The following is a 14,432-nucleotide window of genomic DNA, read 5'->3' as shown; positions in this document are numbered from 1 at the left end:
CAGCAGTGCGTAGCACACACTTCTTGATTAGACCGGGGTTCAAGCCTGTCACCACCAAATATGGAGGATGCAGAAAGGTCAGGGAATGACCACCGCATTTCCCGGAGCAATATGGCCTTAGTTTCTCATGCTCCTAAAAACCAAATAACAAACATAACAGTCTTAGCTACCCTAACACAACCCATGTGTTTACTTGTACCGCAATGACTCCCATCAGTCTCTGAAATATCCTGCATCTTGTTTTCCAGGCTGCTGGCTCATTCCAATAGAAGCAGTGCAAGAATCACTTTTTTTCACCTCTGCCAGTGGCTACTGTTAATCTATTAGTCCCTGTATCCCCCTAAGCTAGCAGTTTTCTGATCCACCAACACTTCCTCGATAGCATCAAGAAATATTCTTGCACCCTTTCTATTTAAGTGTATCCCAACCCTGTAGAAGCAGTCTCTCTTGTTAACAAGTACAGATCAGGCTGAAAAAAATTCTCCCCCTTGAGCCTTGCACTAAAAGTATCAAGTCATGTATCAATTAATCATGTACGTTTATAATCTAAGTCGACAAGGCTCTCATCATATACTCCCTCCTACATTGTCTGGACAGAATTGCAGACACTTTCAAATTCAACCCTAATTCGTGGCTTTTTTTCAACAGTGACCTGTACTTGTTAAGTAATTCTGCCGGTCTCCTACTCTTAATACCATTAGTGCCAACGTGTACAACTATATCACCTTTTGTGCCCTTAAAAGATGATATCTGCTCTACAACATCATCAACCTTTGCCCCTGGTCCTGTTCCACCTATCCTTTTTTACAAAGCACGTTCTCCGTTTCCCTGACAATAGAGTCACCAACAACTACTAGTTCCCATGGGACCAGCGCATTCTGCCTTGGGAGTTGCTGCTGTGTTGCGTGCAATCTCTGGTGTTGATGTCGGCAGCTGAGAGCTTGATGGGCTCCTCAATTTTGATCATTCGAGGGCATCCACCCTGTCCTTCAAACTCTCAGCTCTCATATAGGCCCATAACAATGCTGAGTTGTCGCCTGATTTCCTTACACTCCTTACATCCCGCGCACACACACACAAAGACATCCCCCATTGCAATATCATGTCCCATACCCGATTGCTCCAGAAACATCAAGCAAGCAGTGCATTTTAAAAGGCTGTGATTCAGAGGGCAACTCCCCCCCCCAGTTCTCCCCTGAGGCACAGCACTCCCATTAGCTCGAGCCTTTTGCTTTGCTGCTCTGGTCTGAGTCATGATTTCGATTTAATTTCAATAAAATTTCAGTTTCAGTACAAAATTATAACCCTAAACTTATATCCCAACACATTTATAATGCTATATATATTTTTCAGTATCGAGTATTATCTACGAGTTCCATTTATATAACTTCCGTATCAAGTTATGTATTAATTAATCATGTTACGTTTGTAATCTAAGTCATTATATGTATTTAGTTAAAAAGTACAATTTAATTGACAATGAAGTTTAACAAGATTAATATATAGATTTTACTGATTAATTGACAATATTATATTATATACTATACTATACTAAGCTTACGCTATCTAGTTCGGGATATAATGTTGTATCGTATAACAATGGCGGCAAGTTACGAACGGTAAATCTACGGACACTTAAGTATTAATTAACTTCCAAATCTCGCTGTCTCAATTCAGAATAAACTAAGAATCCTGACTAGGTCTATAAGCTACTTATATAAAATAATTTAATATAACAATTGGTCAATAAAGTGGCTAAATATGGCTAAAAAACTTCTTGTTCATCGGAGATGCAACTTGTAACACGTGGATTTGATACCCTTACCGATACTAAGTAATACCTACAAAAGCTCTATCTAAGTTAAACTTTAAACTAAGTATCGTGACTAGGAATATAAAGCTACTCTAGAAAATAAGTTAATATGCCAATTTAAGCTAATAAAACAGAAAAAACTTCTCTATTCCAGGAGCAGTAAAAACTTCACCTGCACAAGGCTACCCTCATTCTCGATGTTCAATTATATGCAACCTTTGATAAACTATAGGCCTGTGTATGCAGACTGAGGTATCCTTAGTTGTAAAAGCTAATAACAATCCTCAATGAGATGCTAATAATAAGTAAAGTGAAATTCAGAAAAGAGCATAAGATTTTATTTATATATTTCATATTGTTACAGGTATGCGAGATTCGTTTCGAGCGGAAATCTCAATTTGATGGGAAAAACTAGAGAATCATCATAGATTTCAAGCATCTAAAATTAATTCACAGAGCTGTTCCATCACAATTTCTGAACTGTCCAAGCTATTTGTCATTACAGACAGTTATAAAAGACAGTCCCGAAAAGAAGAAGCAAAGATCAGAAGAAAAAACTTTGAGAAGGCCCTGGAAAATAATATTAAAAGTAAATATGATTATGAAAAAGCTCAAGAATTTCGTACATTTGCACAACTAGCAGAGTGCCTGAATAGACATATAGTACCTGCAGATTTCAAAAAATAACTGTATTATGTTTTTATATTTCAGCCACCTTCCATTGTCTAATCAGTCATGATTAGTGAGGATTGCCTGACGTAGCCCAGTGGTCAGGAGCGAGAGTGCATAGCACACGTTCCTTGAGTGGACCGGGGTTCAAGCCCGTGACTACTAAATATGATAAATATTTGTATTGACGATTTATTGTAACCTCTACTGACTTGGTTGTCATGCCGGAGTATAAACAGAAAATTTATTTATTTATTTATTTATTTGATGTTGTTGGCATTAACACTAGTAGAGGCAAGAAAGCAAGCTTATACAGCATCAGCCAAAAAAAAAAAGAAAAAATGCACACTTCTCATTTCAACCATCCATTCACTCCAAATGTTTGTCCAGTTCTTCCTTGAATTTATTTAAGCTATTAACTTCCATAATGACAAATGGAAGTCTGTTCCAGGAATCAACTATCCGCTGGCTAAAGGCAAATTTCGCACATCAATTCTACAACTGTCTTTCCTCAATTTCAGTTTATGCCCCCTCAGATTCGTAATCTGAGCGAGAACAAGAAGAATCCCATCAGCATTGAGCCTGCTCAAACCATTCAAGGCCTTATACACGTCAATCAGATCACCTTGCAGGTATCTAGTTTCCAGATTCTGCAATTTGCAGAGCCTTTCTTGGCACTCCCCTTTGTTCCCCTCACCAATCTTGTTGCCCTTCTCTGTACTCGCTCTAGCAACTCTACATCCTTCCTAAAATGAGGCTTTCAGATCTGTACACGGTACTCAAGTTGTGTTCTGACCATTGTCTTATACAAAGGGATAATCACTTTCTTATCACTGCTAGCAAAATTCTTGTATATCATTGACATGAGATACTCTGGCAGCCTGTCTGCACTGCTCAGAAAATTTCATATCTGACTGCACAATTACTCCCAGGTCTTTTTCATTCTCCACAACCTCCAGTGTAGTGCCACACAGTTGGTACATTTTTCTGGGATTACTGCTACCCATATGCAGTACTTTGCATTTGTCAATGTTAAAATTTAGTTGTCACTTCTCAGCTCATCTCCCGAACTTTTCTCAATCCTGTTGTAGTAGTTTACTGTCAGTAACAACCCAGCCAACCTTAGTAACATCTGCAAACTTGGACATTGAGTCTGATATACCTTCATCAGTATCATTGACAAATGGACCCAACACCGAACAACAATGGGCGCAACACCGAACCCTGGGGGGGGACTCCACTAATAAAATTAATCCATGAAGAGCAGTGCCCATCGATTACCACTCTCCGATTTGTATAGTGCTGAAATTAATAATTTAGGCAAGTCCAAAGTTAGTGGAACTTCCTATGAAGGTGAATAGTTTGGCTGGTAAAGGCCGATTATGAGAAATCGATGGCAAAGAGTGGGGATAAAGAATTCTTCACATTTATAAATCAAAGAAGAGAAGGACAAATGAGATCGGACCCTTATGTAATGGACATGGGATAGTATTAGATATCCCAGCCGAAGTTGCAGATGAACTCAACATTTATTTTGCATCGATATTTACAGAAGAAAAAACCTTTCTGTCAATGAGATATCATGGGAGTGAATTTGAAAAAAATGTAATCAATGATGTTGAAATTTCATGCTTATTTAATGAAAAAACTTTTGAGCCTACAAGCCAGTAAGGCTCCTGGGGTTGATGGCATATACTCTAAAATCTCGGTAGCTGAGTGGTCAGGAGCAGGAGGCAGTAGCACACACACTCTTCAAGTAGATTAGGGGTGAAACCCCTGACTGTTAAATACGTGAGTGCATTGAACCATTGAGGCTAATTATGAGTCCAGCATCACTGACTCTGGAGTAATTCTGTTGGATTGGAAAAGTGCCAATGTATCTCCAATACTTAAGGGCAGTTCTAAGAGTGAAGTGGGAAATTACCAGCCACTCAGTCTAATTTCAGTAGTAGGGAAAATCATGAGACAATGATCAAGGGCGGAATTCAGGATCATTTATAGAAATGGAATTCTGAAGGATACTCAGCATGGTTTCGTAAAGGGATAACATGTTTAACTAATCTGGTTAGCTATTTTGACAGGGTCACTCAAGAGCTGGACTTCAGGAATAATTTTGACAGTTTATTTGGATTTCGGCAAAATGTTTGACTCACTCCCACATGAGCGGTTACTTTATAAGCTGGAACAGGTTGGAATCACATGGAAAATCCTTAGATGGACAGCAGGACGGCTTCAGGGCAGGAGGTAGAGGGTTGTGATAAATGGCTATTCCTCATATTGGGTTGATGTATGACTTGGGGTTCCCCAAGGATCACTATTAGGATCACTGTTTTTGATTTTCATAAATGACATCAATAAAGGGCGTGATGTCTAACTTTGCAGATGATATAAAGATTGGTAGAGTAGTTAATGATCACTGCAAAGCATAGCTTCTTCAGAGTGACCTAGATAGACTTCAGGGATGGTCAGAAAAATGGCAGCTATGCTATAATCCAGCAAAGTGTAAATTATTACACCTGGGGAACAGTAACCCCAAAATAACTTATATATTGGTGAAGTTGAACTAAAGACATGAACTAAAACTTCATGTCTGACCGTATTTATGATACGGTCAGACATGAAGTTCTAAGCATTGTAGACAAATTGCAAGGAAGTCCCATGTCCTATCGATGATTTATCAAACAGTTGCATCGTAATCCCATAATATAACGCTATTGTTAGACCACACTTGGAATACTGTATTCAAGTATGGCGACCTCACCTAAAGAAAGATATTGTGCTTCTTGAAAGGGTCAAAAGATGGGCAACTCAATTGGTGAGATCAGCAAAAGGGTGTCCATATGAGGAAAGACTTTGAAAATATGTGGATTAGCATTAGCATTAGAAGAGGCATACGATGCAAGAAAACAAGTTTATGTAGCATCAGCCAAAAAAAAAAAAAAAAAAAACCATTTCACCCCTCCATTCATTCCAAATGCCTATCTAGCTCAGCCTTAAATTTATTTAGGCTGTCAACTTCCACAACAAAAGATGGAAGTCTGTTCCACCAATCAACCACCTGCTGGCTAAAGGCAAATTTCCACACATCTCTTCTATAACTGGCTTATACTAATTTTTTAACAACTCTACAACCTTCCTAAAATGAGGCTTCCAGACTTGCACACAGTACTCTAGGTGTGGCTTGACCATTGCCTTGTACAACAGGATAATCACCTCCCTGTCCCTGCTAGCAAAATTCCTATATATCATTGACAAGACTCCATGACCTGCCCTAGCAGCCCATCTGCACTGCTCAGCCAACTTCATATTTGACTGCACAATTACCCACAGGTCTTTTTCACTTTCCACTTCCCTGAGCGTAGTACCGCACAGTTGGTACATTTCTCTTCGGTTATTGCTACCCATATGCAGTACTTTGCATTTGTCAATGTTAAACTTCAGTTGCCACTTGTCAACTGAAGTCCATTTGCCCAACTTGTCTAGATAGAGTTGGAGTAGTATACTGTCTTTACTGTCATTGATAACTCTGCCAACCTTTGTATCATCTGCAAACTTGGACATTAATCCTGATATACCTTCGTCAATATCATTGATGAATACACAAAACAACAATGGGCCCAGCACCAAACCCTCGGGACCTCCACTAATAACATTTGTCCATGAAGAGCAGTGTCCATTGATTACCACTCTCTGTCGTCTCCCACTCAACCATCCCTTTATCAAATGTAGCAACTTACCCTTAATGCTATACCTCTCCAATTTGTACAGTAGTCTTCCATGTGCAATAGTATCAAAAGCTTTCCTGAAATCCAAGTATATGATATCATAATTATTTTTGACATTCAGTTTCTTTGTGACCACATCATAGTATCCAATCAAATTGGTCAGACAAGACCTCCCTTTAACAAACCCATGCTGTGTCCTAACTATTATTGCAGTCTTGTCTAGATGATCCTGCACAATGCTTCTTTAACCAGTGACTCCATTATTTACCCTGGAACACAAGTTAAACTAACAGCTCTACAGTTACTTGTGTTACGTTTTGAACTTCTTTTGTGAACTGGTGATACATTTGTCCATAGGGACCTCCCCTGAGTCCAAGGAAGCTATCATAATTATAGGATAGATCCCATCCACCCCAGGTGGCTTCCTTATGTTTAATTTCAACAATTTCTCCTCCACTTTTCTCTCAGTTATTGCAAAATCGCTTAGCTCCCTGTTAGAATTTGATAAACCTCTGGCATTCCCCTCATTGAATAACTCCTCATGTGTGAATGTAGATGGAAAATACTCATTGTTTATCAGCTACCTGAGCATGATCATTAATAGTCAACCCATCTATATTGAGTGGTCCAATCTGATTCATCACTTTCCTTTCCAGCGTTTACATAAGTAAAGAACTCTTTGCATCACTTGCCAAAGATTTCTCGTAATCTGCCTTCGCCTGCCTAACCTCCTTTGTGACTTGATTACAGACAAGCTTATATCTGCCATAGGCTTCTGTGTCACCTGATAATTTATAAGCATCCCATACATTTTTTTTCTCTGCCACATGCCTCATTAATTCATCTGACATCCATTTAGACCCGAACCTTGAACAGTATTTCTTAGTTGGAATGAAAAGTCTAGTAGCCTACAAGATTAAGTCCCCGAAGGCTTCCCATTTAGAATTCAACATTAGTAACATCATCAGTTGATCCCACTGTACAGAATTTAAAAACTGACTGAGACCCCTGTAGTCACCTTTACAAAAGCAAGTCCTTCCCTTTAGCCTTGATGGTAGTTACATCTTTAAGTAATTCCCATATCAGTGCATTGTGATCATGTTACCCAGTGGTTTCTTTATCTGCAAATTCTTAATGCATGAATAATCACTGCTGATAATCAGATCAAGAGTATTGCTCTCTCTGGTTGCTTCTCGAATATGCTGCTGTAGAAAACAGTCATCCAATAAATCCAAAAAAGTCTTGCTAGTGTGCGAGTGACCAATCCACAAGTTTAGTATTCTGTGTAAGCTGTTCTAACAACTGAACTGTGGCCTCCGTAGCCGAGTGGTCAGGAGCGGGAGTGCAGTTGCACACGCTGCTTGAGGGTAGACCGGGGTTCAAGCCCCTGACTGCTAAATGTTGATCTGCCAACCTGCACTGGACCAGCGTGGCAGATTATGGTCCATTTCCCTCAACGTGAATTGTTGAGGAGGCTTCCATCATGCAGTGGGTTGATAATGGCTGCAGTTTTTGCATACTTCCTGTCCTCTTCTAAATTTGTTATTTCACCAACTCAAAAAAAAAAAAAAAAAACGTGAAAATCACTAGTTCAGCGTGGAACCTGATTTTAAAATGGTTTTATACTCTATCATTTCAGTTATTCCCGTCTATGGACCATTTTTAATTACTCGAAGTAAATCTTGCAGTCGTGTATGGTCTTCTGGTATAAATCAAGGAAGGTAAGATAATCCAATTTATGTATTTTGTAAAATTTAAAATATTCAAAAATTAATGAGAAATTAGATTATTTAAAATTGTTTTTGTAATTACAGTAAAGCCTTATAAATCTGGCATTCAAAAATGTGTCACTTTTTTGAAAACTTAACTAAAAAAATAAAATAATCTAGAAATGACTCGAAACTTGTGTGCTTCACCAGGTGACTACAGAATACTCTGTTGTAGATTTCTGAAATATTGTATTTCCAATGTGGCTCTACCTCTGTGATGCACAACTTATTAGTTGTCCCTAATTGACACAGCTGCTTATCCAAAGTGTACATCATATGAACTTGAAAAGTAAGCAGGTTTATTTATTTTTTTAAATGTACTGCTATAAATTGCTTCTCTGGCTTTGTTATTTGAAGTGATTCTTGATTTAGGCTTAGCAATTTAAAGAATTGCTCATCACAGGGAAACTTTCCGGAGCATTATTATATATTTATATTTCAGTAAAGTCCCATTATAGTGCTTTCAGACAACCAAAGGTCCTCTGAAAGCACTATAATGGGACTTTACTGTGGTATAATTTCATATTTTGGTGGATAACATTACTTTTTTTTTTTTTTTAAAAAGAAAAAACAAATATTTTTAAGACTTTGTTTTGCAGTGCTTATGAAGTGATGGTTTATAAGGAAGTTGCAAGCATAGTATATGCTTAACATACTATGCTTGCTCTTTTGGCACCTAATATAATAAAATATTTTTTCTGCTTAAAAAGATTTGATTATATTAAACTAAATATGTTTTAAATATTACTGTAAATGTAGTATTAACATAATAATAATGCTCTCATTAATTGAATTTTGCCATGTTGAATACACACACATGCACAAGAGACATAATTACTCTAAAAAAACATATCAGCAAGGAAAGTTGAAGAATAATGTTGAATTTTAAAAAAAGTTGAATAGCTATACAACGAGTTGTAAAGAGTGGCCCATCTACCTTCAAAGGTTCAAATTAAATATGAAATAAATAGGCCAGGTGGGAAGGAGCAGGAGTGCGTAGCACACGCTTCTTGATTAGACCGGGGTTCGAGCCCGTCACCACTAAATACGGAGGATGCGGAAAGGGAATGACCACCGCACATCCCGGAGCAATATAGCCTTAGTTGCTAATGCTCCTAAAACAAAACAAAAAAAAAATGAAATAAATGTCACTTGCACCAGGAATGATTTCTATGAAGTAAACGAACTACACAATTTACAATTTCTAGAAGATCATTGCTTTTCTGAAAGAAAAATTAAGAGGAAGGAAGATTATTTTAGGTTTATTTTCTTCATGGGACTTTAAAAAAGCAATATAAGTGGGAAAGAGCTTAAACAGGAGTGCTACAGCTGTTAAAAAATGCATCACACTTCATAAAAGTAGGATAGCATTGTAAACAGGAGTGCACTGTGTGTGTGTGTGTGTGTGTGTTTTCAAACTTAAAAACTAGTGCACTTCAAAAGTTTATATGATGTGCAGTTTCAAACTGCCACCTGTTTAGTGTCAAATGGCACCAGGGGTGTCCCCCATCTCCGCTTGTGCAGTTTCAACAATGATAAAGTAATGAAAGACATTGTGGAGCAGTTTGATTATCATAGAATGAGTTTAACATTTGGAAGCCATGGTAAAGTTTTTTCCTTATATTTAACATTTATATTAATTTTATTGATATGATTGTCATTGCAACAAACATCCCCACCAATGTAAGGCTTAAATGTGATAACTGGAGTTTTTGGTATTGAGAGTTTCATGAATTAAGATAGATGCTATAATTATTGAAGTGCTAATTTTGTTTTGCCTTGCCATCCAAACTTGCATAGTCTTTCTATAACAGTTGACCAAGTTCGTGCAAAGCATCATTTTAGTTTGTAATGAATCACTGAAGTAGGTGCAATGACATTGTTTTTGTTATAGCTCATATTGTAAATGCTTTCACAATGAGTTGTCTGGTATTGCACTACCTCGAAAAAGTAACACTCTGCTAGTAGAGAAGACTAATGTTGCTTATTCTTGGCAGATACCACTACCCAAATTTATTTTCTGTAGTATCCACTGAGAATAAGCAATGTTAGTCTTCTCTACTGGCGAAGCGTTGCTTATTCAAGGTAGTGCAATACCAGACAACTAGTGAAGGCATTCGCAATATGAGATGTAACAAAAACGATGCCATTTCACCTACTTCGGTGATTGATTTACTATGAACTAAAATGATTCTTTGCACTAACTTATTCGTCTAGTAAAGTTCCCACAGTTTGAGCCGTTCAAGCCCTAAATCTTTTTAATACTTTCTATAGCAGTTGATGATCTTAATACTATACAGCTCTGCTAGTTTGCACTTTACACTAGCAGAGCTGTATAGCATTAAGTTTCAGAAATGTGGCACAGATTAAATCCCAGTGATGCCAATTTGATGAGGTTCTACTGATTTTCTCATTGACTTAAAAATCATTTCTTAAAATATCATTTCCGTTTAGTTTTTAGGTATTATGTAAGAGAGAAAAAGAGAGAGAGAGAGAGAAAGTAAAGGTTATTTGTTATTGAGTATGAGTAATTTGATTATTTTGTGTTTAATAAAAGTATAGGCAACCCCCGTATAACACGGTACTTCAACAACACGGTTTCACTCTAACACGATTGATAAATTGCGGCAATCCTCTCACAACACGGTACGTATAACACGGTTTGAGAATTGTGGGAATTCTTGCCTAATGCGGTATTTTTGAGTTTTTGTGCTGGGAAAACCCTGCTATTATGTTAAATGTAATTTTCAACGTTTCCATTCCTTTTTGTGATTCCCCGCTTTTGACTCACTTGTCATCATCGCCTTCGTGATATTTTTCTAAAGCACATTTCTGGAGGTCGCCACCATAAAACTAAAATCAATTTACAGTTTTAAGTTTATTGGGCTTTTCTGTTAGTGTAATCAATTATAAATGGGTCTTCGATCTTCTTCCATTTGCTGTAGTACCAATAGCTGGAATTTTGTCATGTTATTATGGTGAAATGTGTTTCTCCTTCCATGAAATATTCAATCATGTAAAAAACTTATTCTATAAGAATAAGTAGCGACCTGGAGCGAGGGGTGTTGGGAGTTTCAGGGACGGATGGCAGTCATCGTGAAATAGGTGGGTATATGGGATGTGTTAGGGTGAATAGGAATAGAAGCATGTATGCTTGCATGTATACCAATACTAGAAGTATAGTAAAAAAATTTGATGAATTTGAAGTGTTGGTCAAGACATCAAAGGCGGATATTGTTGGGATAGCAGAGACGTGGTGTCACACAGATATAAGGAATGCAGAACTGGAATTTGGGGAGTACAATGTGTACAGAAAATATAAACAGGATAGAAAGAGAGGAGGTGTTATGCTGTTAAGAAAAACATAAAATCAAAAGAAGTGCACCCAGTTGATAGAGATGAACAGTGCACTGTTGAGTTAGTTTGGTGTGACATAAGCACTGCAAAAGCAAAAATAAGAGTAGGAGTGTGTTATAGGCCTAATGAGGCCCTCTAGTTTGGGAGGCAACTAGAGGGAGTAATACTCTTGATCTGATTATCATTATCATGCATTAAGAATCTGCAGATAAAGGAACCACTAGGTGGCAGTGATCACGGTGTATTGAAGTAGGATTTACTCAAAGAAACAACTACCATCGGGGGGAAAGGGAAGGGTTTTTGCTTTCGTAAAGGTGACTACGGTGGTCTGAGACAGTATTTAAATTCTATACGGTGGGACAAACTAATGATGTTACCAACAGCAAATTCAAAATGGGAAGCATTCAAAGAATTAATCTTGGAAGCTACTATGTTTTTCATACCAACTAAGAAATATTGTTCAAGATTTAGGCCTAAATGGATGTCAGATGAACAAATTAGACATGTGGCAGAGAAGAAAAATGCATGGGATACATATAACTTAACAGATGACACAGAAGCCTATGGAAGATATAAGCTAGTTTGTAATCAAGTCACAAAGGAGATTATGCAGGTAAAGGCAGATTATGAGAAATCTTTGGCAAAGGATGCAAAAAAAACCCAGCAAAGAATTCTTTACTTATATAAATTCTAGAAGGAAAGGGATGAATCAGATTGGTCCACTTGATATCGATGGTTCAACTGTTGATATTCTGCTCAGAAAGCTAACAAACTAAATAAGCATTTTGCATCTACATTCACACATGAATTCAGGGAGGAGAATGCCAGAGGTGTATTAAACTCTGGTAGTACTAAATAATCTTGTAATAACTGAGAGGAGAGTGGAGAGAAATTGTTGAAGATAAACATAAGAAAGGCACCCAGGGGTGGATGGAATCTATACAGTTATATTAAAGGAGGCACCAAAGGAAGTAAGCAAACCCATAGCCATAATTATGAGAGCTTCGCTGGACTCGGAGGAAGTATCCATGGACTAGAGATGTGCAAATGTGATCCCAATTTATAAAGGAAGATCAAAGGGAGACACAGGTAATTACAGACCTGTTAGTTTCTCTGTTCCAGGGAAATTAATGGAGCCACTGGTTAAAGAAGCATTATAGGATCATCTAGACAAGACTTCGGCTACAGCTCGGACACAGCATGGGTTTGTTAAGAGGGAAATCTTGTCTGACCAATTTGATTATATACTATGATGTGGTCACAAAGAAACTGAATGCAAAGAATAATTTTAGTATCATATTTTTGGATCTTAGAAAGGCTTTTGATACTGTTGCACATGGAAGACTGCTGCACAAATTGGAGCAGTGTAGCATTGGAGGGAAATTGCTGCTATGGCTAAAGGGATGGTTGAGTGGGAGAAGGCAGAGAGTGGTAATCAATGGACACTGCTCTTTATGGACTAATGTTATTAGTGGAGTCCCTCAGGGTTCAGTATTGGGTCCATTGTTTTCTGTATTTATTGATGATGGTATATCAGGCTTAATTTCCAAGTTTGCAGACAATACGAAGGTAGGCAGGGTTGTTAATGACACTAATGATAGTATGCTGCTGCAACAGGATCTAGAAAAGATGAGCAGGTGGGCTGAGAGGTGGCAACTGAAGTTTTACATTGACAAATGTAAAGTACTGCATATGGGAAGCAGTATCCCCAGAGTAACATATCAACTGTGTGGTACTACACTGACAGTGGTAGAGAGTGAAAAGGACCCGGGGGTAAATGTGCAGGCAGATATGAAGTTTTCTGAGCAGTGTAGATGGTCTGCAAGAGTAGCTCATGGTGTCTTATCAATGATATACAGGAATTTTTCTAGCAGGGATAAGGAGGTGATTATCACCTTGTATAAGGCAATGGTCAGAAAACACCTTGAGTACTGTATACAGGTCTGGAGGCTTCATTTTAAGAAGGATGTAGAGCTGTTGAAAAGAGTTCAGAGAAGGGAACAAGATTAGTGAAAAGATTAGCAAAGGATTGCTCTTACGAAGGAAGGTTCAAATTTTGCAAATTACAGTGTCTGGAGACTAGGCATCTGCGAGGTGATCTGATAGAGGTGTATAAAGCCTTGAATGGTTTGAGCGTGCTCAATGCTGATGGGATTCTTCCTCTTGCTCCGAATAATCGCCTGAGAGGGCATAAATTCAACTTGAGGAAAGACGGTTGTAGGATAGATGTGCAGAAGTTTGCTTTTAGCCAGCGGGTGGTTGATTGCTGGAAGAAACTTCCAGCTGTCGTAGAAGTTGATAGCTTAAACAGATTCAAGGCAGAACTAGCGAAACATTTGGAGCATGTGGATGGGTGAAATGAGAAGGGTGTGTATGGTTTTTTTTTTTTTTTTTTTTTTTTTGGCTGATGCTATATAAGCTTGCTTCCTTGCATCATGTGCCTTTGCTAATATCTATCTAAAAATGACTCGAATGAGTACAATGAACAATTGTACAGAGAAATAGAGTGGGCTAGTAAATCGGATTGTCTTATAATGGGGGATTTTAACTTCCCAGATATTGACTGGAACTTGTGGGTTGGTCACTCACACACTAGTCAGACTTTTGTGGATTTATTGGATGATTATTTTCTGCAGCAGCATGTTCGAGAAGCAACCAGAGAGAGTAATACTCTTGATCTGATTATCAGCAGTGATCATTCATGTATTAAGAATTTGCAGATAAAGGAACCACTAGGTGGCAGTGATCACAATGTACTGATGTGGGATTTACTCAAAGATTTAAGTACTATCAGGGGTAAAGGAAAGGGTTTTTGCTTCCGTAAAGGTGAGTACAGTGGAATCAACTGACAATGTTACCAACGGCAAATTCTAAGTGGGAAGCATTCAAGGAATTAATTGTGGATGTTACTAAAAGTTTCATACCTATTAAGAAATATTGTTCAAGGTTTAGGCCTAAATGGTTATCAAATGAACTAATGAGACTCGTAACAGAGAAGAAAAATGCATGGGATGCATATAAATTATCAAGCGACTCAGAAGCCTATGGCAGATACAAGCTAGTCTGTAATCAGGTCACAAAGGAGGTTAGGCAGGCGAA

The 14,432-nt window shown here is 37.9% G+C and overlaps 1 protein-coding gene across 1 annotated transcript in view; it reads left to right on the top strand.

The window, feature by feature from the left end:
- The window catches only part of LOC150088529 (ciliated left-right organizer metallopeptidase-like), a 189,946-nt gene that overhangs the window by 18,602 nt on the left and 156,912 nt on the right, over nucleotides 1-14,432 (top strand). The window contains exon 3 of the mRNA XM_090370219.1: nucleotides 7,847-7,928. Coding sequence (XP_090226345.1) covers nucleotides 7,847-7,928 — 82 coding nt within the window. The remainder of the gene's footprint in view (nucleotides 1-7,846; nucleotides 7,929-14,432) is intronic.

The sequence above is a fragment of the Mastigoproctus giganteus genome, chromosome 3, assembly GCF_048544385.1.
Source record: "Mastigoproctus giganteus isolate SK-2022 chromosome 3, ASM4854438v1, whole genome shotgun sequence".
Lineage (NCBI taxonomy): Eukaryota > Metazoa > Arthropoda > Arachnida > Uropygi > Thelyphonidae > Mastigoproctus > Mastigoproctus giganteus.
The sequence above is the reverse complement of the archived record's forward strand: the minus strand, read 5'-3'. Positions and strand labels throughout refer to the sequence as shown.